This window comes from Girardinichthys multiradiatus, chromosome 23 (genome assembly GCF_021462225.1).
Source record: "Girardinichthys multiradiatus isolate DD_20200921_A chromosome 23, DD_fGirMul_XY1, whole genome shotgun sequence".
Taxonomy (NCBI): Eukaryota; Metazoa; Chordata; class Actinopteri; order Cyprinodontiformes; family Goodeidae; genus Girardinichthys; species Girardinichthys multiradiatus.
This window is the reverse complement of record NC_061815.1, coordinates 32,682,749-32,707,380: the sequence shown is the minus strand read 5'-3', so window position 1 is coordinate 32,707,380 and position 24,632 is coordinate 32,682,749. Positions and strand designations below refer to the sequence as shown.

Sequence of the window (24,632 nt, the reverse complement as noted above, 5' to 3'; positions counted from 1 at the left end):
TGAACTGATGCGTTTGTGTGAAACGTTGCCTTGATCTTTGAAAATTGACCTTCTCGGGGTCGGTTTAAAGGTTGCATCTTTGAAAGAATCTGTAAACAGATTCATATGATATTATTTTATTGAACTGTAGACAGTCAGGTTATTGACGTACATATCAGCTAGGGAGAAAACAAGACGAGTCTTTATAGGAAATTATGCATGCTTAAAAAACATATATACATAGATATTATTGTTATTTTTATTTTATTTATTTTACTTCCCTTGCAAATTAAGGGCACACTTAAACAAGACAATCTAACTCCAAATAAATCAAACTTCTGTGAAATCAAACTGTCCACTTAGGAAGCAACACTGATTGACAATCAATTTCACATGCTGTTGTTCAAATGAAATAGACAACAGGGGGAAATCTTTGTCGATTAGCAAGACACTCAATAAAGGAGTGGTTCTGCAGGTGGGGACCACAGACCACTTTTCAGTACCTATGCTTTCTGGCTGATGTTTTGGTCACTTTTGAATGTTGGTGGTGCTTTCACACTCGTGGTAGCATGAGACGGACTCTACAACCCACACAAGTGGCTCAGGTAGTGCAGCTCATCCAGGATGGCACATCAATGCGAGCTGTGGCAAGAAGGTTTGCTGTGTCTGTCAGCATAGTGTCCAGAGCCTGGAGGCGCTACCAGGAGACAGGCCAGTACACCAGGAGACGTGGAGGAGGCCGTAGGAGGGCAACCACCCAGCAGCAGGACAGCTACCACTGCCTTTGTGCAAGGAGGAACAGGAGGAGCACTGCCAGAGCCCTGCAAAATGACCTCCAGCAGGCCACAAATGTGCATGTGTCTGCACAAACAGTTAGAAACCGACTCCATGAGGATGTTATGAGGGCCCGACGTCCACAAATGGGGTTTGTGCTCACAGCCCAACACCGTGCAGGACGCTTGGCATTTGCCAGAGAACACCAGGCTTGGCAAATTCGCCACTGGCACCCTGTGCTCTTCACAGATGAAAGCAGGTTCACACTGAGCACATGTGACAGACGTGACAGAGTCTGGAGACACTGTGGAGAGCGATCTGCTGCCTGCAACATCCTTCAGCATGACCGGTTTGGCAGTGGGTCAGTAATGGTGTGGGGTGGCATTTCTTTGGAGGACCGCATGGCCCTCCATGAGCTCACCAGAGGTAGCCTGACTACCATTAGGTACCGAGATGAGATCCTCAGACCCCATGTGAGACCATATGCTGGTGCGGTTGGCCCTGGGTTCCTCCTAATGCAGGACAATGCTAGACTTTATGTGGCTGGAGTGTGTCAGCAGTTCCTGCAAGATGAAGACATTGAAGCTATGGACTGGCCCGCCCGTTCCCCAGACCTGAATGCGATTGAGCACATCTGGGACATCATGTCTCGCTCCATCCACCAACGTCACGTTGCACCACAGACTGTCCAGGAGTTGGCGGATGCTTTAGTCCAGGTCTGGGAGGAGATCCCTCAGGAGACCATCCTTTGTCTCATCAGGAGCATGCCCAGGCGTTGTAGGGAGGTCATACAGGCAGGTGGAGGCCACAAACAATACTGAGCCTCATTTTGACTTGTTTTAGGGACATTACATCAAAGTTGGATCAGCCTGTTTTGTGTTTTTCCACTTTAATTTTGTGTGGGACTCCAAATCCAGGCCTCCATTGGTTAATAAATTTGATTTCCATTGATGATTTTTGTCTGATTTTGTTGTCAGCACATTCAATTTTGTACAGAACAAAGTATTCAATGAAAATATTTCATTCATTCAGATCTAGGATGTGTTATATATATATATATATATATATATATATATATATATATATATATGCATGCATATATGCCCCCAGTGCCTCCCCAGCCCCCTCTCTAGCTCTGCCCCTGAGTACCGGCAAGAATTTAAAACTACTTTCACCCCTGCTTAACACCCCTGTCTTTCTGTGGTTTCTGAAGAAAATAATGTTGCAAGTGTGAAATAAGACTTTTGGAACAACGAATCAGTTCATTACGATTAAAGTTTTGTCATTGTGGGGTTTTAAGCTCGTTAAAATAGGCTAAGTTAAAGTTGCTCTGTCTTCAAAAATAGTCTGTTTAAACATGCTTGTTAAAATCAACTGTTATTTTGTATAGATAAGAAGACATTTTCCAGGAAAATAAAAAGAAAGCACTTGTCAACCTCATACAAACTACATTTATTTAAAAATGTGTAATTTTTCATTTTGAAGTGGGCTAATTTTCATATTGCCCTCTGTGCTGAGTAGATGTGTTCATTCTGCCGGACACTTGCAGCTGATATAGCCTCACACTTTGCTGATAGGAGGCAGTGAAGATAGGATTGCTCAGTCAATTATCCCCCTCTGTGCTGTATAATGCTCTGCTCTGTGAAATTCAATGTGTTTTCTGTATAAATATGCATTATGTAAACTCACCGGGGTAATGCTTTGGATTCATTAATCTTTCCATTAACCTGGCTGTTATTAATTTTCATTTAAAGATGCACAAAGAAGGACTTTGGAATGAAATTGTGGGCTATTTATCAGCTTAAACAAGAGAGGAATTTAATCCAAATGAGGTGTGTAAAAACAGATTAAAGGAGCATGCTGATGTATTTAAAGGAACTCACAGGGCAGGCCATCATTTATTTACATTTCTGAACATTAACAACCACTGTTGACTGCAAAACACTCTTAACTATTATGCAGAGACTCCTTAAATGGCAACAATGACATAAAGGAAACAAAACAGACCCCAGTAAAATCTTGGACAATGAGATAAAATTGAAAACAAGGTTGGTTTATCAAAGACAAATCTCTTTTAGGTAGAAACTTGACTGTCACTCTGTTTGAAACCTACAATGGTGAAAAACCGTCTGATTAGACCTGAAACACAGAGAAGAAATACAGGTCCTTCTCAAAATATTAGCATATTGTGATAAAGTTCATTATTTTCCATAATGTCATGATGAAAATTTAACATTCATATATTTTAGATTCATTGCACACTAACTGAAATATTTCAGGTCTTTTATTGTCTTAATACGGATGATTTTGGCATACAGCTCATGAAAACCCAAAATTCTTATCTCACAAAATTAGCATATTTCATCCGACCAATAAAAGAAAAGTGTTTTTAATACAAAAAACGTCAACCTTCAAATAATCATGTACAGTTATGCACTCAATACTTGGTCGGGAATCCTTTTGCAGAAATGACTGCTTCAATGCGGCGTGGCATGGAGGCAATCAGCCTGTGGCACTGGTGAGGTCTTATGGAGGCCCAGGATGCTTCGATAGCGGCCTTTAGCTCATCCAGAGTGTTGGGTCTTGAGTCTCTCAACGTTCTCTTCACAATATCCCACAGATTCTCTATGGGGTTCAGGTCAGGAGAGTTGGCAGGCCAATTGAGCACAGTGATACTATGGTCAGTAAACCATTTACCAGTGGTTTTGGCACTGTGAGCAGGTGCCAGGTCGTGCTGAAAAATGAAATCTTCATCTCCATAAAGCGTTTCAGCAGATGGAAGCATGAAGTGCTCCAAAATCTCCTGATAGCTAGCTGCATTGACCCTGCCCTTGATAAAACACAGTGGACCAACACCAGCAGCTGACACGGCACCCCAGACCATCACTGACTGTGGGTACTTGACACTGGACTTCTGGCATTTTGGCATTTCTTTCTACCCAGTCTTCCTCCAGACTCTGGCACCTTGATTTCTGAATGACATGCAGAATTTGCTTTCATCCGAAAAAAGTACTTTGGACCACTGAGCAACAGTCCAGTGCTGCTTCTCTGTAGCCCAGGTCAGGCGCTTCTGCCGCTGTTTCTGGTTCAAAACTGGCTTGACCTGGGGAATGCGGCACCTGTAGCCCATTTCCTGCACACGCCTGTGCACGGTGGCTCTGGATGTTTCTACTCCAGACTCAGTCCACTGCTTCCGCAGGTCCCCCAAGGTCTGGAATCGGCCCTTCTCCACAATCTTCCTCAGGGTCCGGTCACCTCTTCTCGTTGTGCAGCGTTTTCTGCCACACTTTTTCCTTCCCACAGACTTCCCACTGAGGTGCCTTGATACAGCACTCTGGGAACAGCCTATTTGTTCAGAAATTTCTTTCTGTGTCTTACCCTCTTGCTTGAGGGTGTCAATAGTGGCCTTCTGGACAGCAGTCAGGTCGGCAGTCTTACCCATGATTGGGGTTTTGAGTGATGAACCAGGCTGGGAGTTTTAAAGGCCTCAGGAATCTTTTGCAGGTGTTTAGAGTTAACTCGTTGATTCAGATGATTAGGTTCATAGCTCATTTAGAGACCCTTTTAATGATATGCTAATTTTGTGAGATAGGAATTTTGGGTTTTCATGAGCTGTATGCCAAAATCATCCGTATTAAGACAATAAAAGACCTGAAATATTTCAGTTAGTGTGCAATGAATCTAAAATATATGAATGTTAAATTTTCATCATGACATTATGGAAAATAATTAACTTCATCACAATATGCAAATATTTTGAGAAAGACCTGTACATTCCCAAAACCAACAAACCCATCAACCCTGCAAGAGAAAAATATCAGTTGTGAACGTGTTGTTACAAACTGTCAAATAGAAAGATTTAACTTTGAGCCAATAAGATGATATAGCTGGTCATTACCAGGACTTACAGTTGCATTTATTTTGTGGAAATAGATCAGTAAGTTTTCACTTTCTTTAATGTAGGTGCAGATCTTCAGTGAAATTTCACTGTTGACAAAAAACATTCAAATTCCTCTCAAATTCAAAACTATTGTCTTGAAATTTTAAAGGTATCCAGGTTGTTTATCCAGAGAGTTTACTGTGTTTATTGCAAAGTGGACCATGGTTACTCTACTTTGAAGGCAAAGTAGACCAACCATGACTAACAAGGAACATTGTACATATATACCTTTTAAAACTGTGGTCCATAATCTACATATCTTTTCCTGGGATATCCAAAGGTGTTCCCAGGGCAAAGGGATATATTGTCCCTACAGAGTTTTTGGTCTCCCCTGGTGTCTCCTCCTGTTTTGTCTGTAGCTTTAGCTTCTGGTGATACCATCTCCTATGGAAACTGGCCTCTGGGGAGTAGTCAGAATATTGAGGTCAGTGATTAAACTACCTAGATTATGTAGAAGTGCATAAAACATGGTATCCAGCCTAAAAAAGAAAAACAAGGGCGCTCAAATGGGTCTAGCCCAAAAGACACAACTCCACATAGGCTTGTTGCAGTATCAGCAGGATGGCAGCCAAAGCTTGGGGCCCATTGCATGCTAAATCCCAGTGTTATAATGTGGCTCCCTTAGATGAAAATTCTTTAAATTGCACTGAATGATTCGTGGAAATTGTCTTACTACTAAAGCCAATAAGCAATGCATGGGAAGCATTAGTATGTAGACATAATATAAAATTAGTAATATTGTGAACAAGGACAAAATGATGAAACTTTAATTGTGAATTAAATGATTACTTTTTATGTAGTTACTAAAAGAATCAATACAAACAAACATCAAATCCTCTTAAAGAGAACTCTGAGTTGGAGAACGAAAGTTTAGATTTTCTTTAGCTGATAAATATTTGACGTTATCAAATGGTCTGTCTCTCTGAGATAAGCTTATACGGATTGCTTGCATAATTTGGATTTCAAAATATCTGACTTTTGGAAAAATTTGGAAAAGAATAATAAACGCCAGAGTTAGCCATCTTTAACCACTGAAAGGAAGGACCTTATGTACAGTCCAATATCAGACTGTGGTGTCACCTCTCTTTGGGAACAGATTTTGACCTTAGCAGAATCAGAATCAGCTTTATTGCCAAGTTCGTACATACAAACAAGGAATTTGACTCCGGTACACTTTGCTCTTTTGTTCTGTTTTTGCATTACAGAATATACAATTTACAATGTACAATATACAATGTACAATGCAATATTCGGCATTACAGAATATACAAATGTACAATTTACAATGTACAATATACACATATCTAACAGAAAAGGTGCATTTGCAACATCTGTTTGCTGTTGTTCTGTACTCTATTGAATGTTCATCAGAGAAACAGCCTGGGGGAAGAAACTGTCTTTGTGGCGGCTGGTTTTAGTGAACAGTGCTCTGTAGCGGCGGCCTGAAGGTAAAACTCCAAACAGTTTATGTGCAGGGTGTGTGGGGTCTGCAGAGATTTTGGCAGCTCTTTTCTTGACCCTAGACCTGTATAAGTCCTGGATGGAGGGAAGGTCAGCCCTGACTATTCTCTCTGCAGTCCTGATTATTCGTTGCAGGCTGGACCTGTCCTGTTTTGTGGATGAGCCAAACCACACTGAGATGGATGAAGACAGGACAGACTGAATGATGGCAGTGTAGAAGATGACCAACAGCTCCTGTGGAAGGTTGAACTTCTTGAGTTGCTTCAGGAAGTACAGTCTCTGCTGGGCCTTCTTTCGAACAGTGTCTGTGTGAAGACAATCTCAGGTCCTCAGAGATGGTGGTTCCTAAGAACCTGAAGTGGTCCACGGCTGATACAGTGTTGTTGAGGATGGTGAGGGGGGTGTATGGGGGTGGTGTTCTCCGAACGTCCACCACCATTTCCACAGTCTTGAGTGGGTCCCATCTCCCTGGCACTGCCAACGGTGAATGTGTAACATAACATTTAGCTGGTTGTCTCTGGAGCTCACCCTCACATTAGCTAATGGTATCATCTGCCTCTGAACTGAACTGTGAGCAACTGGAAACATTGTCTTCATCAAATATTAAAGAAGATTACAGTGAAAAAAACATTGGAACTAAATTTAAAACAAGTGGATTAAAGATGTTTGTCCATGCAGTTAGGCAAATTTCTTGTTTCTGTATGTTGCTGGTCAGACAGTCTGGGTCCATCCATCTGGCTTTCTTCGATTTCTTTTCTATCGCCCTGTCTCGCACCTCTAAGACACACACCAAAATTGATTTTTAAACCTATCGGAAACGATAATACCAAAGAGAATTACATTTTGACATGAACTCACACCCAAATGTTTAACATTTTATTATACCTTTATAATCATTGCATTTGGACACACTCAGGTGTGCATCCTGTGGAATGGAATGACTACTCTTACCACTGAGCCACAGCAACCCCGGGACTTGAATAAAATTGCCTTAGACAAAAGTAGGAAGTCAGAAGTAGTCCCGTTCTGTAATGTCCATCTAAACGTAATTCTTTAAACAAAGCTCTATCTATATATAATATTATTCAGATGTTGGTGCACGTAATTAACATCACCAGTCAGCATTCTAAATCTCATTTTAAGTTTTTTTATTTCTCAAATATCCCATATGTTATTATTTCTGTAATTCTGAGAAAGCACGAAAGACATGCTCACCATACTGTGCTCTATGACTAACCTCAGCCCCCACAGTAAAACTAGTCTCCACATCAAACATCCAAAACAAACAAACCAATTATGCTGAACAGAAAGAAAAAGTACTACAAGGTCTAAATGGTATCGGTCTGCACTTCCAAGATCCAATTTAAAAACTGAAGGTTGTGGCTATTTTCTTTTAATTTCAGAAAATCAAACATATCAGTGATATTATTACAGGTCATTTCACATCATACAGGTTATGATCTTCGCAAGCTTTAATCTCAGCTTGGCAGCGAGGACAGGCTCTGTCTGCCAATACTTTGTTCAGCAACAGGAGAGAGTGATGTCGGCTGTCACCATCTGCAGCCGGTTCTGCTTGGGTCAGTGCCAACACTGAACCATTTTAAATAACACCCCTCACATATACAGGCGCAGTGCAGTTTTGGAGCTAGTCTGTGCCCTGGCTGTAGATGAGCTAAACTGCTGCTGTTTACATAATTAGGGACGTGCAATGTTCTCCGAGTAGTAGTCGATTTAGGAAAAGTTAAAGAATACGACTCACCTAACAGAAATACACAAGTCCAGGCCTCCAAATGCTTTGATGATAGATACGATTAATATTAAACTGTGCTGTGGGAAGAATGTCTTGAATGTTCTTGTTTTGGTAAGAGTTTAGATGACTTGTATATTTGTTTTTGGTTCTTGAGTCCTGCATCTCCTCTTGTCTTTGCATGTGTGCATGTGAGCAGTTGAACTTTAACTGTGCATCCTTAAGCAAAGGCATATGGAATTGGAAGGTTACCAGTATTTGAGCCAAACCTAGGACAGAGATCTTAGAGGTTGATCCTGGATTCTGCTAGACCTAATCAATCAGTCCGAGATTCCCTTTAAGTGTTACAATGAACAATGTGGCCTTGACTTTCAGTCTGTAGACAGTATCTTTTGAGCCACTGGTATTTCTTGAGTTGTTCAACTGGACATTGTGATCCCACTGGATCCTGCTCCTTCCCCTCCATTGTTTGTAATTTTTCTGATGTGCACATTTTCTCCTGTTTTAGGCTGGATGATAGCTCTAATTCTCAGTAGTTTTTGGCTGACGGCAGATGACTAAATACTTGCATTTTGTGAAGCCTTTTTGTCTTTATGTCACTGGCTTCTATTTAATTGCTATGTTTATGCATTTGTGCATTTTGGGTTCTGTTACTGCAGGCACATCTCAGTAAATTAAAATATCGGAAAGTTAATCAATTTCAGTTTATCAATTCAAACAGTGACAAACTGTATGTTACATAAATGTATTATACACACAGCAATATACAGAATTTTAAGGGTTTATTTATTTTCATTTTGGTATTTAATATTTTTAGTTTCTCAGAAATTTGTATTATTACATAAAACCGACCATTTTGTAATACAGAAACGCTCTACTCAAAAAATTGACATGCATTCAATACTTGGTCATGGCTCCTTTACATGAGATGCTGCATCAATGCCAAGATTAAGGTTGTAATTCATGGAATAACATGGACAATCAGCATGTTTTCATTGTTGTGTCTGTTGTTTCATCTTTTTCCTGGCAATGCACCACATCTCGCTCAAATCTACTCTGCATACCCAAAACCAGAACTAAACATGGAGAAGCAGCTTTTAGTTCTTATGCTCCACTAATCTGAAATAAACTGCCAGAAAACTGTAAAAGAGCCAAAACCCTAAGTTGCTTTAAATCAAGATGAAAAACTTATTTGTTTAGAGTGGCCTTTGACTGTGCCATTTAGGCATGTTTAGTTGCGTTTTCAGTCCAATTTTCCTTTCATTTTCTTGTCCATCATTCCATTCTCTTTATTTTATTTCATTTTACTTTTTTAAATTACCTCTGTTGTTTGATTTTATCATTTGATTTGTTTTTCTGTGTCTGTGTTTATTCGCTTTGTGATTGTATTGTAATTGTATGTACAGCGCTTTGAGTGTCTCATTGCTGAAAAGCGCTATATAAATAAACTTACCTTACCTTACTTTACATGTCCTATATAGAATAGGTTTCAAACTCAGGCATGAGGGCCAGAATTGGCTTGCGGTTTAGTTATATTGGGCCAACATGAAAATTCCCAGATGTCTACTAGAGATGGCTTTCTGGTAGATGGTGCATGCACCACTTATACTAAACATTTATAAATGCTTTGCTGCTGCATTGGTATATCAGTCACGACCTGTAAGGCCCCCTCTTCTGTTGGCAATCAATAGCAACCACAGGTCAAAGAAGAGATGCCAGTGGTCTAACTTGAACCAGAGTATATATGAATAGATTAGAATGTAGATAATTGAGCTTTAATGACTGTTTTCTTTATGAACCTTCTCATGCTACTCCGAGGCATGAATAGCTGGATTTTAATCAAAATAAATTATAATTGTTATCATTGAAACATAACGTTTTTGTTTTTTTATTGTTATCATCCTTTATTTGACATTTGGTTTAACATGTGCACTTATTATTTAGCTTTGCTTATTTTCAAATGAAAAGGTTATCTATTTTTTTTTTTCAATAAATATAAAAGGTGGCCTGCAACTTCGTCTATGTTTATAATTTTTGTGCATTTGAGGTTGACTATGAGGGTTAGGTCAGGTAAAATTTATAGGTCAGTCAACAATTGTGACAAAAACTCTTTAAACCATGTATTAATCATTTTGGGAGTGTAGACAGGTGCCAGTCCTACACTGAAAAAAAAAGTTTGTTCAATTTACTTGATTGTATTGTGTACATCGGTCCCACACAATGAGAACAAGTAAAACTGACTTAATTTCCCTCTTTCCCTCAAGTACGTACTTCTTGTCAAACCCACATATTTAATTTACAAAAAATTACTTAAAAATATGTTGAACACACAAACTTTTTATCTGTTGACATAATGCAAATATATTATGTGGTATTACTATCTTTTTTAATGTCCCAGTAACGATATTTTGATGGATAACACCAACTTAGTTTTGATTGCCAGTATTGCTTAATAGAATTATATAATGTAAAGCCTATGTAATCATGTTCCTGGAAAATGCTACAGCTTTAAATACTGCTTGATTTTTTCAAGTTAACTTTATAAAAATACATACCTTGCTAATGGGAAAAAACTAAAATTATTCTCACCGGGTACTCCGGCTTCCTCCCACAGTCCAAAGACATGCCTGTTAGGTTAATTGGTAACTCTAAATTGACCTTAGGTGTATGAATGAGTGTGTGCTTGGTTGTTTGTGTGTTGCCCTGCGATGGACTGGCGACCTGTCCAGGGTGTACCCCGCCTCTCGCCCATAGACTGCTGAAGACAGGCACCAGCTCCCCCGTGACCCACTATGGAATAAGCGGTAGAAAATGACTGACTGACTGACTGACAGATTTTTTACCAAACAAAGGAAAATACAAGTGCTGCTGAACAATTCACCTTTATTAAAACTTCAGCAAAAGTAGAGACCTGCCATGAACAAGCCAAAATCACAGCCATAAAACATCTTACACCTTTTGGGGATTTTAGTCTTGTATGCAAATACAACTCAAAAACTATTTTAAATATTAGACATTTGTAAACATTTTACAAGAACAATGGCCTTAGCAGAAAATAAAAGCTACAGTGCCTATAAATGATACCATCTTTTACAAAAGTTTTGCCTTTAACATTTTTAAAATTAAAAGGAATAATACTAAATTAGGACTTACCTGAAAATAGAAACAAACTTCTATTAATAAACAGGTTTAAAGATGCATAACTTGTTTTTGTATGAAATATTTCTAAAATTCCCATTACACTGAATTTGAAGAGAAACGCATGGAATGTGTGTACCGTTTAAAAAAATTTCAGCTAAAATTAAGAAAAACGCAAGCAGCTAAGGATTTCACATCCTAATACACCTTTTGTAATTAGCCATTTAGAATAATAGCAACATTTTACACTTAGATGACATTGTTGAACAACTACATGAATCTTCTTAACATAACATGAAAGCAGCAGTATGCAAATTTTATAATAAATGTTTTTTACATATTTGCAAAAACAGTCCCTATGCCATCAGTATAAGACAGAAATTATTATTTTTTCAATTTATCTGTCTCATGTTATACTGTAATGACTTAGTGACATTTTAAACAATATGTAAAAAACATCTTTTTAATAAAAGGTTTCTTACTGCTACTTCAAGGTTGACCCAGAACATATCTCTACAATCCCTCAAACATTTCTTCTAAACATTGGAACACAAAAAGGAAAATACTTTTATCCAGCAATGGAGTCATGAGGAAAAGAGATAGAAAAAAAGAAAAGAAACCGTGAGCATCACAACATAACTGCATAGAAAATGAAAAAAATCAAGATCTTTGACGCCTCATTCAAAGAGGCGGTTTTTGAGAGCTAGCGCCTTGTTGGAGAGTTTACCTCTATCCAGTTCCATAAAAATCTTCTGGAACACCTCAAAAGTGTAGCAAGGGTCAGCAGGATATGCAAGATTCAGCACATATATTAGTCCAAATAGCATTACCACAGCAAATGCTATATTATCCAAGTTAGTCATCACCCTGATGCCTTCAAGAACAACTCCAACCTCTTGTGCATGTGCTGAAGCTTCTTCCTTGATAAGATAAGTTCCAACAGTGCTGTCTTCAATGGCCTCATTGATGGCAGCTTCATCCATACCCTATGTAAAAAGAAAACATGTCAAGCCAAGCCACATGTGTGTATACACATACACTGCTCAAAAAAATAAAGGGAACACTCAAATAACACATCCTAGATTCGAATGAATGAAATATTTTCATTAAATACTTTGTTCTGTACAAAGTTGAATGTGCTGACAACAAAATCCGACAAAAATCATCAATGGAAATCAAATGTATTAACCAATGGAGGCCTGGATTTGGAGTCACACACAAAATTAAAGTGGAAAAACACACTACAGGCTGATCCAACTTTGATATAATGTCCTTAAAACAAGTCAGAATGAGGCTCAGTATTGTGTGTGGCCTCCATGTACCTGTATGACCTTCCTACAACGCCTGGACATGCTCCTGATGAGACGGTGGATGGTCTCCTGAGGGAACTCCTCTCAGACCTGGACTAAAGCATCCGCCAACTCCTGGACAGTCTGTGGAGCAACGTGACGTTGGTGGATGGAGCGAGACATAATGTCCCAGATGGGCTCAATCAGATTCAGGTGTGGGGAACGGGCGAGCCGGTCCATAGCTTCAATGTCTTCATCTTGCAGGAACTGCTGACAAACTCCAGCCACATGAGGTCTAGCATTGTCCTACTTTAGGAGGAACCCAGGGCCAACCGCACCAGCATATGGTCTCACAAGGGGTTTGAGGATCTCATCTCGGTACCTAATGGCAGTCAGGCTACCTCTGGTGAGCTCAGAGGGCTGTGTGGCCCTCCAAAGAAATGCCACCCCACACCATTATTGACCCACTGCCAAACCGGTCATGCTGAAGAATGCTGCAGGCAGCAGATCGCTCTCCACGGTGTCTCCAGACCCGTCTGTCACATGTGCTCAGTGTGAACCTGCTTTCATCTGTGAAGAGCACAGAGTGCCAGTGGCGAATTTGCCAATCCTGGTGTTCTCTAGCAAATGCCAAGCGTCCTGCACGGTGTTGGGCTGTGAGCACAACCTCCATTTGTGGACGTCGGGCCCTCATACCATCCTCATGGAGTCGGTTTCTAACCGTTTGTGCAGACACATGCACATTTGTGGCCTGCTGGAGGTCATTTTGCAGGGCTCTGGCAGTGCTCCTCCTGTTCCTCCTTGCACAAAGGTGGAGGTAGCGGTCCTGCTGCTGGGTTGTTTCCCTCCTACGGCCTCCTCCACGTCTCCTGGTGTACTGGCCTGTCTCCTGGTAGCGCCTCCAGGCTCTGGACGCTACGCTGACAGACACAGCAAACCTTCTTGCCACAGATCACATTGATGTGCCATCCTGGATGAGCTGCACTACCTGAGCCACTTGTGTGGGTTGTAGAGTCCGTCTCATGCTACCACGAGTGTGAAAGCACCACCAACATTCAAAAGTGACCAAAACATCAACCAGAAAGCATAGATACTGAGAAGTGGTCTGTGGTCCCCACCTGCAGAACCACTCCTTTATTGACTGTGTCTTGCTAATCACCAAAGATTTTCCCCTGTTGTCTATTCTATTTGAACAACAGCTGTGAAACTGATTGTCAATAAGTGTTGCTTCCTAAGTGGACAGTTTGATTTCACAGAAATTTGATTTACTTGGAGTTATATTGTGTTGTTTAAGTGTTCCCTTTATTTTTTTGACCAGTACACACACACACATATATATACAAACACATACACATATATAGATAAACACACACGCCCACTTACCACATACTCTCGGATGAGGTGGTCGGAATCTTCTCCCATGTAGATGGACACTCTCTTAATGACACACACTCGTCCTGTATCAACATCTTCACACTACAAAGAAATGAATGGGATTAGCGTCTTTCGGGCCTTGTACCTGACTATGAAGTTTAAAAATTTACATTACACAAATGCTCTTAAGGTAAAGGCATACAAACTAATATAGTTAAAGTGAAGATTTAAACAAAAACAAGCAGATGTAATAGGACAAGATGAGAGCATTTATGAGAAGAAACCCTTTGTTTTCCACATTTAGAAAAATCTTTGTCCAAAAAGGTCCCAAGTTGCGTTATGAGTATTAAGGCTTCATCACTTACATCATCCATTTGTGCCACAATTTGTTTCAACTTTTGTCCAAACTGTCCTCCTCTTCTTTTGAACAGCTTCATCAGGTTGTTAAAATGGAGGTCCAGCTGAGATAAGAACTTTGACTGAAGTGGGATGGTGGTAATTCTCTTAAACTCAGCATTGATCTGAAAAAATTAGCACAAAGGAATGAGCTTCAAATTTTTAACACCTGGAAGAGGACCACAATCACTCCTGCTGCAGAAGTGGGCTGTCAAATAACAGTGGCTAAACATTTTAGATCAACACCACTTCCAAAAAGACATCCCTTACCTCACGGATGTCAAATAGAGCAGGCCATCTTGCCATTAAAGCCTCCACCATTGGTGCATCACGAACAATTTCATGTCTTCTGTATGCAAATGTTTTTTCCATCTTTAGTTTCACCAACTCTCTGTTGTTCCTCTTCTTTAAGTCCAAGAGTAAAGCGTTCCACATCACCTCTAGACTTTCCTCAGTTTCTTCTGATGGGTATATTGGGCAAAAGTTTACTTCTGCCCTCTTTGCTTTTTTGACACCAAAGGCTGCGCTGCATCTTCCAACAGGTTTGTTCTTTAAAGATGTTAACAGTCACCTCTGGGCACCCCAGTTTTCGTAGCTGGGTTTGATAGTTGGCAAGTTTATATTTCAAGCTGGTCTTCCATCCTCCACATCCAGTGGTGGAGCCTCTCTCAGTTAGACAGGGATGCTTCTTGATCAGACTCTGAGCAACTTGATCCATTTCTTTATCACTGACATACACTTTGTACTGGACAATTTCCTGCACAAAACCATCAAGGATGGTTGACTTCAACTTCGGATCTGGAATAAGTACAGTTCCATTCTGATTGTATGCCATACTTGCCTTCTCAAGTTTTCATTCCGCATCATAGGGAAACTTGGGCACATAAAAGACAGGAGGCCAAGAAGACCGTGAGCTTGTTTACTCATTTGATGACAACACATCTGTGTCCACAGATCCATCAGACAGAAGGGAGTGGTTAACAGAGGAAGCACTGGGGACTTCGGAGTCTTGGACAAGATCAAGAACAATATAATCCCCATGTAGCATAGTAGTGGGCATTGACATGTCGATGACTTTGAGAGTCCCTTTGTCTGCTACTTCTGAAAGGGAGGTAAGGTTTGTGAGATCTCTGCTGGCTGGTTCTGGCACTTCATTGTTCTCAGCTGCAACTCATCCAGCTAATGAGCTCATGGCTTTTTAAGACAGCTGCTGACACAGACTGTTGCTGGAACATAGTCTCTGTTATGTGGACTTCTGTCAGCCTGCCTGATTGCTTGTTGTCCTGCCTTCCTGTCGATCTGCCCATCTGTCTGCCTGCCTGTCGCCATATGGAACTCTTCTTCAGGAAATCTGCACTGTAAATATTTCCACCGCCAGAACACTCTCTCTCTGCTTGGATCCTTGGGGCTTCCTCATCCTCTGGCTTCTAACAACTCTAATCAAGGTCTACCTAAGTTGGAACAATAAAACCTCATTTCAATCTAATTCTGTGCATTGAATCTGTGTCATCTTCTGATTTGGTTATATTTCGACAACCTGAGTAAATATTTGATAAGGTTAAGGAACTCGTTCCCAAACAAGGAGTCCATAAACTGAAGTCTGATATTGCCCTGAAGACCACACTGTGTCTTGACTTCACCAATGAGATCCTTAATTGATTCAGGAAGTGCATTGGAGAGAGTGAGCCTTTGACATGTTCCATCCGTCAAGACAATCTTTAGGATCATTGGAGTTCCCATTTTAAGCAGTTACTCTGTGGACAGAAATTACAAATCAGACATCCAGAAAGGATCATTTCAATATTTAAAGTCTTCAACAAGTTACCTATACTCAACAGAGTGCAAAGTTGTAAAAGTTGGACATTAATTAAAAATAAATGATATCTAATGAAATACATGCGACTGAATTTATTGAATAAATTACAAGTCATAATATCGCACTCATCTGCACACCTTGTATTTCTATATGCCTTTTTAAAGTCACCATGCGGACTGATCCAATCTTGTAGTCAACCAGCAGATAAGTATCGAGTTCACTGAGTGAAAGAAGCGTGAACATTCTTGCGGATACTGGGTTGAGCTCAAAAGCTCTGTAATGCTCTCTGTACCAGCCACCAAGCTCTCTGACAATGTAGAATATGCTGTGGTTTACAATGCAGATGTGGTTTATTTCACAGAATCCTGGCAATCCACCTACTGCCTTGTGGGCCAGTACCATTCCCTTCCTGTAGGTTATGCCCTTTATTGTCACACACTGTGCAAGGTCAACCTCTACTTTGTCAGGGAATCTATGCCTAATGACTTGAGCTATCTCTTCTTTAAGCAAATCGACTGGAAATGTTGTTACAGTTGAGACCTCTAGTTCAGGCTTGCCAAGAGATGGGGAGCTCAGATGGTAAGCAATCATCATCTGATGCTTTAAGGCTAATGAGAGAGGTACATTTTTGAAGCAGCTTGTGTGTCTGATGACCTGCTTAAAAAAACTATGCTTAGCCTCAAAACGCATTGTCCAATGCTCAACAAGTGGACCAAAAAACCTAATCATCTGGGGATAATGCTCCAAATAATGGTGTTTGGGTAGTAGCTTGACGTCAGGGAACAGTGCCTGATATCTCTGTCTATGCTCTATGGTTTTGCTTTCCAAAAAAGCCAGTGAGTCATTGCTATGCACAGGGGAGACAACAAGTTCTGATATCCTTCAGATCCATGAGAACAAGCCACGCAGGCTCATCCTCAGGCACAAGTGATCCAACTAAAAAAGGCAAGAACCGGAGCAAGCTCCAGTTTTCGTGTGCATTTCCTCCAACCGTTTTTGTGCTAGAGAAAGTTTGTGACACTACATGAGGCCTGCTTGTCTTATCTGCCCATTGATAGGGGAACTTTAGAATCGCATTAAGTCAGCTAACGTGAAAAACTCCTTTGATACAAGCACTGTCAAGCAATGTGCCAACTCTACTGGGATTATACCCTCAAAAACATCGTGGGCAAGATCAGGCAGATAACCAAATATGACATGAAAGTGGGACAGATTTTTTGAGAAGACACATTCTCTTTTAACTCCACAACAGCTTGTACCCGTGTCTTGAGCTTGTTTGACATGGACCTGGTGAAGCTCCTTGTTTCTCAGCGGGAAAGCACCAGATGCAACAGAATACAGCTGAATATCACTACTGTTCCCTATGCAAAATCTGCAATAGTGTTCTACAGAAAAACTTTGTTGAAATCCTGCAACACTGTGTGCTCCAAGGTTGTCTGCAGCTACACTTAAGACCGTACCTTTAACCGACTCTCCTAACAGTGGAACAAAAACACCATGTTCCTCAAGATTTTTCAGATCTTGTAGAAGAGGTTCCAATATTTTGTCATAACCATAGGTTTTAATATCTGTGGTTTTGCACAGCACTGACAAGTAGATGGATGATAGGGAGGAATGAGATCCTGGAGGCAAGTTTGCCAAAACCCAATAAATGGCACAAAGCTTGTGTTGCTTTCGTGAGGTACCAAGTGGGTTGCAGACTTCAAAGTCATCCCCTGTGCTGTGGAATTTATGTTGATGGACAATAAGGGCATTCCATGTTTTAAAGGTGCATGGACAATGCAGGTATGTACATGGGAAGTGAGAATGACATCCAAAATGGGGATGTTTTAACTTGTAGTGATGCAAAAGCTTGGACCTACTTGACACCGTTTCTGAGCACCCCTTACAACTCCACATTACCAGGACCACATATCCCTGTAAGACACAAAGAAAATCCAGAATCAAATGATTGAATATCCAATGGGTCACTTTAGCAATACACCCCCCACCTTCAAACCTGTCCACCTGAGTACTAAAACACAAAAGCCCTGACACAAATCTGCTATCAGTGTCAAATTCATGGATGCTTAAAGTTTAGAAGTTAACATTACAAAAATGTTTCTTTATACTAAATAATCTAGGTTCACAAAAAAGAGAAAACAACCCCTAACTATAAGCCATTTATAATTAAAATTCATTATACAGCCCAGACATAAACAAACATACATACATATACGTATTAAAGACAGAAGAATGTCACTGTGGAAAAGTGTCATTGATGTAAAAAAAAAAAAAGACTTATTTATGCGTTAGCGGCCAGTATTAATGTACCGCACCGTGGCGCACCCAGCTTGACAAACTGGCAGTTACAGCCAGACTAATTAGCCGCGGTAGCCATGAGGAAAGAAAAAGAAAAGTACTGTTGCGCTCGCTCAGTGCCCTTTTACTCGCTTACTAAGCCGTTAAAACGTCCTCATGCTCTCTTACACACACATAAATTCCAAGTATGACCAGTAAGAACTGTTTTCTGTGGACTACTTTGCTAAAATATTATGAGCTATCCACGTAGCTTACACCAAAGTTAGCTAGCAAAGTGAGAAGCAAAGACCAACATTTAGATGCATAACAGATTACTTTTCGTACAACATATAGCATAAGAATCTTGTGGAAACTTGGCCAACTGGAAAAAATATATATTTAATTCACTTACCTAATCAGTGTGCCTCCAAAAGCTTTGCCAGAAGCGCTTGTGGCTGAAGAGTCGGAACGAAACTGCGCGGTTAACTGTGATCTCCTTAATATGTTGGTTGGCGTCTTATTGGTTAAGACTCTAAAGACCGCTCTTATTATTATCCAATCATATTTAGTTTTTTCTTTCGATAAATTGCATCATTTCCGGTGATGATAAAACATGATTACAATGGCTTTAGTAATCTAATTTTGTAATGTTCAATCAACACAAGAAAAATTAGTATTTTCATTATTGTTGATAATTAAGTAAATAGTATTTTATTCAATCATGAAAACAAAAGAAACATGAATCTCTTGTGTAGCATTAACTTATTCTGTTTATACAAATTGAAAGACCTGCCAATTCCCATTTTTTCAGTGTACTGGAAAATTAAATCAGCAGAAGAGGGAGGCATGAAAAGCTCCAAAATTTTCTGGTAGAACACTGAACTTTCTCCTTAGCCCAGAGTTTGAAGTTTCTGGCCAGGGCAGATGAATGATGTTAATTCTAGCATTGACTTCTGCTGGAGTCAAAAATCATAAATGAGCTTCACAGACCACTCAAGACTGTGGTTATCATTTGTCTTTTTTGCATTATTTTTCTACCAAACATTTTTTGTTCCACTCAACTTTTCCATTATTACACTTGGGTACAACACTTTCTGGATAGCTAGCCTCTTTAGCAATGGTCTTTTATGGCTTACTTGACTGCCGGACAATTGTCAACTATTTACATTAATTAAGATAGTAAACAATAAATAAATTTAACAAAACAAGACACAGCAAATTGTTCATGCCAATGGGTTTTCATTTTTCTATTGGTTTGGCAGGAGTTTTAATTTGATTATTTTAAAACTTCAAAACAGGCCAAGTTTAACATGTCTAGAAGCAGGAGACACACCCATAAAACTCAGGACAAAGGCTGAATCAAAACGGACTGCTGCTGAAAAATTTTCTTACATGCATGTTATGAAAAATCAATCAAGTTTATTTGACTGAGACCTATAAATTCCCTTCTTTAATAATAAAACTTTAAAGAGATTTGTTTTTAACAGTAATCATTTTTAGTTTGTCTTCCTCTGCATCCAGTTCATTATTTTCACCTCCCTCCTCCATTTCTATCCATCCCCCCTGACTTTCTGTTTTTTTCACACACTGATCTGGTCAGGTTTGTCCGCCTGAGAGCACAGTGCTGAGCCTCACCTCTCCTTTCACTTGATTAAATCATAGTGTCAGTGGCGAGACGGGTCCCACAGAGTCAGTGCAGAATTTTTAACCTTTATTGTCAAAAGGACGTCCCTCTCTGCAGGCCTGTGGAGGAACAACTGGAAAAGATGGACACCGATGCTAACAGTGCAAGGCTCTTGAGTGTGTAGGTGTTATGGTCAGTTTACAGCTCAGAATAAAGCAGTTAATCCCTGAAGGTATCTTAGCTCCTCGCTGGCAGTCACTAAACAACCTCACAGATCAGAAATGGCACATTTAAGAGCCAAAGGGCACAAGTATTTTGTTACTTATTAAGTGATAAATGTTGAAATTTCTGCACTTTACTTCACAAATTTTGGGCAGTAGATTGGACATCAGAGGGTACTGAAATGCAAAAATTGCTTTAATTAAGTGTAAAATTATGACAAAATTTCCATCTCTGTGGGCGCAACCTCATCAAGGTAAAACTATTTGTTAAGAAAATTTAAAACAAGCCATTTTCTCAAAGTGATTCACATGAATGGCAATAATCTTAAAAAAAAAGAAAAAAAACTAAATAAAAAATCATAAAGAATTTATAAAAAACAAATCTTAAAACATTCAGAAGATAAATTAAATAATGGAAAAATATTATCTCTCATACTAACTTGATAGCAAATGAGTAATAATGTATAATCATGATAAAACCCTGGGGAAATTCACTAGAGAGATGCAGAAGTTGTGTTGAACGCAGCTGCCCCTGAAATGGGCTTATATTACAGAATTTATGAGAAAAATATAATGCAGACTTAAAAAGGCAACTGTTTAAATGGAGAAAGGGTGTTTCAAAAATAGAAGCAATTAAGATAGAAATAAACTAAGGTTTCTCTACCCTATGATGGTGGAGATACTAAGGTTATTTTCTGTGTTTTGCTTAGTTTTTTACTTTTCTTAAGTATGGGTTTGTTTAATCCTTATGGTCCACTTAGGAGCCTACAACAACAATCCAGCCAGCATTAATTGTGTATGATTCATTTGCAGGAGGGGAAAGTCTGCTCTGAATACAGCTGGGAAGGACTGCTGTGTGCTGTGCTGTTCACTAAGAGAAGTAAGAATGACGTGTACTTATTTCACAGTCTCCAAAAGTCTATGACAACAGTAGAAAAAGTTCCTTGATTGGTCGCTGTTTGCATTTTTGAAAGAGACCAGAGAGGGATCTAAATACTTGCTAAATCTAAAGACAAGGTTGCTAACTGGGCACATGAGAACCTACAGCCTTGCACTGCTTTAGCTATACTCAGGGTCTTCTTTTGAGTTTTGAAGTAGATCATGTCACCACCTGTTGGCACATCACAGCTATAAGATCTTTTTTTTGATTGAAACTCCCACATACTGTGTAGAAGGATTTAATGATTTGTGTTTTTTTTTTTTTTTGTATGTCTCATATGATTTTGTTTTGAACTATATTGGATTATTTGTCATCAATCGTGTTCTGCACAAGTTCATTCCTTTATGTTGTGATTATTAGTTCTTCTGTTCTGTTCTCTGTATATTGGTTAAAATTCCTATTTTAGTATTAGTTCTTAGCTTGTGGTTAGTAAGATCCTTTTGTGTCTTGATTTATTCCTTCTTTTTTAATCCCCTTGTATACAAGTCAACTTCCCTCAGGTTTTCCCACAGCTGACTAGTCACACTTCCTCGTCATGTCACTCAGCCACCTTACCAGTGGTTTAAAAGCAGGTTAGTTTTCTCTCTTCCACCCCAGAATCCGCTGTTCTCGGTTATCCTTTTTCCTCTATGCAGGGTTCCCTCCAGTTGCTTCATTGCTTCCAATTTAATGTCTTTTTGTTTCGCTTGTGCTGGTTTCTTGGTTTTTGTTAAGTCCTTTATTATTAAAATCTATCTGCTTCTGTCTTCCTGGCTGCCTCATTCCTACAAACATGGCAATTAGTGTCTCCTTAAATTATTGCATTTATGCAGATAATGTTAAAAAGAAACTCTGATTTAAATATTTACTCATATTTTCAATATGTTTATTTACAAAGGTGTCCATTGATCAATGATTTCCAGTAATTCTGTCAATAGAGGCAGAATTGGGACTCCTTTAAACATAGAGCTCCTAAAAATTCTTCTGTGTAAACCTTTTCATTCTTTCAAAACTCAAAATATTCTCTTTAAATTAATGAATACCTTCTATTAGCGGTGTTAAGGTACACAGAAATAAAGGTTGGGTACGTACATTGGTTTTAAATTCATATTTCTGTATGGTTTTAGAATTGTTTTTGTTTGTACTTTCTTCAGCATTGAACAAAGAGTGAAAATACTCTTCCAGTGGTTTCATTGTATCAATATGTTGTAGAAGAAGAAGCCAGAGAAGAAATGACTCGAGATTTGGTTACCAGTTGTGCCTGGTTGCAACATAGAAGGGCAACTGTTGGGAAAACCCTGGTTGTATCATTAGACATCTTCCATATACCCATATATAGTAGTTGAATAATTTTCCTAGATGGCTTCGAGTCACCTATTGGCTGCTATTTTTCTAAAGCTCCTGGTAAGAATATTTTACATACTATTTTCCAAGCTGATTTGGAGGAGTATTTAATTCCTGAGTCCCCAAGCACCTTGTCAGTTTGTTTATTGCCATGCCCTTCCAGTAGCGAGGATATCCTCTGATTGGCCAGAATTTGTTTTTGAAAGGAGCTGTTTATCGATCCGTAGCCGTATTTACCTTCATAATAAGCTGCAGCTGTTTTTGTGCCTGATTTTACTCTATGTGAGTAAAAGTCACAGCCCTGTCTTTAATGTGGCTCAAATCTAACTGGTTGCACAGTTCTAATTACCTTATTAACAGTTAACAGGCAGGTTTTTTCCACTAAAGGCCAAACAGTGAAAACATTTAGAGCACAACTCTGTGAGCAGACCGAAATAATCGGCCCTGGTTTACACTGATAATTGCCTGCTGCACAATGAGAGAGAGACACGGAGGAGCCATTGTTTGTGACACTTTGACACACAGAGCCGTGGATGAACCGGCAGCCCACGCCGCAGGACGAGGTGGCAGAGATCATGTTCCCGCTTCATGATGCCAGGTTCCTGGCAACCAATTAGGTAATGAATGAAGCCTTGGACTCTGGGTTTAACGAGATCCCGAGCATGTTCTGACAGCTGCTGATGGGTTGTACCATGGAAGGCCTGGCGATAATGAATTAGTGCCCTGATAATGACATACCCGTTTTTGGTGTGACCTCCTAAACTTTTGCTCATATTTATCACATTTTGCCCTCTCCAATCTCCTTATCAAATACTGCAGCACATCAAGTACATTTATAGATTTTTGTGGTTTGTATTTTTGTAAACTTTTTGTTAGCTTGTTCTTCTTTCTACAATTTTGCATTTTAGTTTAATTACTTTTGTTTCATGCTCTGTATTTTTGTTATCTTTTCATTAGTTTTGCTTTTTTTCTCCCTTAACACCTGGTCCTATGTAACTTAAAGATCATCTGCATTGTCTCGTTATCTTCCCTTATTAGGAAGACTCTTGTTTTCCTTTGCTCTTTGTTAGAATCTTGCAATATTCTTTATTTCTTTAGTTGTGTCTTGATAAGTTCAATGCAATGGAGGGAGTATTTCCAACAAAGAGATACTTTTGTTTTTTAATAAACTTTTTTTTTAATTTGTTACACTGCATAACACTTTTACCTTTTAGGAATTTAGGTTTTCCCCAGTCTAGTAGTATAGACTAAAGTTTTTCAAACATTGTGTCCTTGTTTTCTCAAGCGTCATGCAAGGGGTAACATCTAACATCATTAGCCTCTGAAAGTCATGGGAGAGTATACAATGATATTTCATACATCCTTTCCCTTTATTCCCTCAGATTGAGATCTGGGGAACTTGGAGACCAAGTCAACCCCTCAAACTTCCTGTGCTCTTTTAATCATTCCTAACCAATTTGTCCAAATTGACAGGTCAGATTATGCTGAAAGACACCATAATCATTAAGGAATAAACTTTCGATTAAAGGGTCTACATTGTATTCCACAATGTCCAGGTAAGGTGCCAATGTAAGTTTCCCAGGAGAAAATAGCCCAAAGCGTCACAATGTATCCATGGCCTTCCTTTTTGCTCTGTGGTGCACTTCTGAGGCTTATATGCTGATTGTTGGAGCTTTCAGCCATAGACAGGGGCTAGCAAGGGCACCATTACTGGTCTGCATCTATGCAGTCCCATACAAGCTTAAGACTAACTTGACTTGACTAACTTGGAAATCTTGGAAAATCTCTGGATATGACCACAGTGTGCTGTAAACATTTGAGGGGACAGGAAATGCCCAGTAATTGGGCTTAGCCTATATACAATATCAGGTAAAATAGGTTCCCATAGTGGTCAAAACATGAAAAATATCTACTTTGGTTTGGTAACGGTGGTGCATTTTGTAGTACTGTTGCCTTGCAGCAAGAAGGTCCTGGGTTCGTCTCCCGGCCGGGTGTCTTCCTGCATGGAGTTTGCATGTTCTCCCCATGCATGTGTGGGTCCTCACTGGATACCTCCCACAGTCCAAAGACATGCCTATTAGATTAACTGGTCTCTCTAAATTGCCCTTAGGTGTGTGAACAAGTGTGTACATGGTTGTTTGTGTGTTGCCCTGTGATGTACTGGCGACCTGTCCAGGGTGTACCCCGCCTCCCGCCCATAGACTGCTGGGGATAGGCACCAGCTTCCCCGCAACCCACTATGGAAGAAACAGTATGGAAAATGACTGACTGACTGGTTTCATTTGTTCAGTGCACACTGTTCTAGAAGTCTTGTCATTCATTTGTGCGCA

At 39.6% G+C, this 24,632-nt stretch overlaps 1 protein-coding gene across 2 annotated transcripts; it reads right to left on the bottom strand.

The window, feature by feature from the left end:
- Positions 1–10,779: 10,779 nt before the first annotated feature.
- Positions 10,780–16,440, bottom strand: LOC124860758. 2 transcript variants are annotated; one of them, XM_047354311.1, is made up of 4 exons: positions 14,369–15,311; positions 14,068–14,223; positions 13,712–13,804; positions 10,780–12,025 (listed from the first exon to the last, which is right to left on the bottom strand). In XM_047354311.1, exons 1-4 carry the CDS (start codon positions 14,531–14,533, stop codon positions 11,717–11,719), a joined length of 723 nt encoding a protein of 240 aa, XP_047210267.1. In that variant the 5' UTR covers positions 14,534–15,311; the 3' UTR covers positions 10,780–11,716. The 2 variants fall into 2 exon arrangements, with proteins under 2 accessions (XP_047210267.1, XP_047210268.1); XM_047354312.1 differs by lacking the exons at positions 14,068–14,223; positions 14,369–15,311 and adding an exon at positions 16,052–16,440 and having other exon boundaries at positions 13,712–13,797.
- Positions 16,441–24,632: the final 8,192 nt, after the last annotated feature.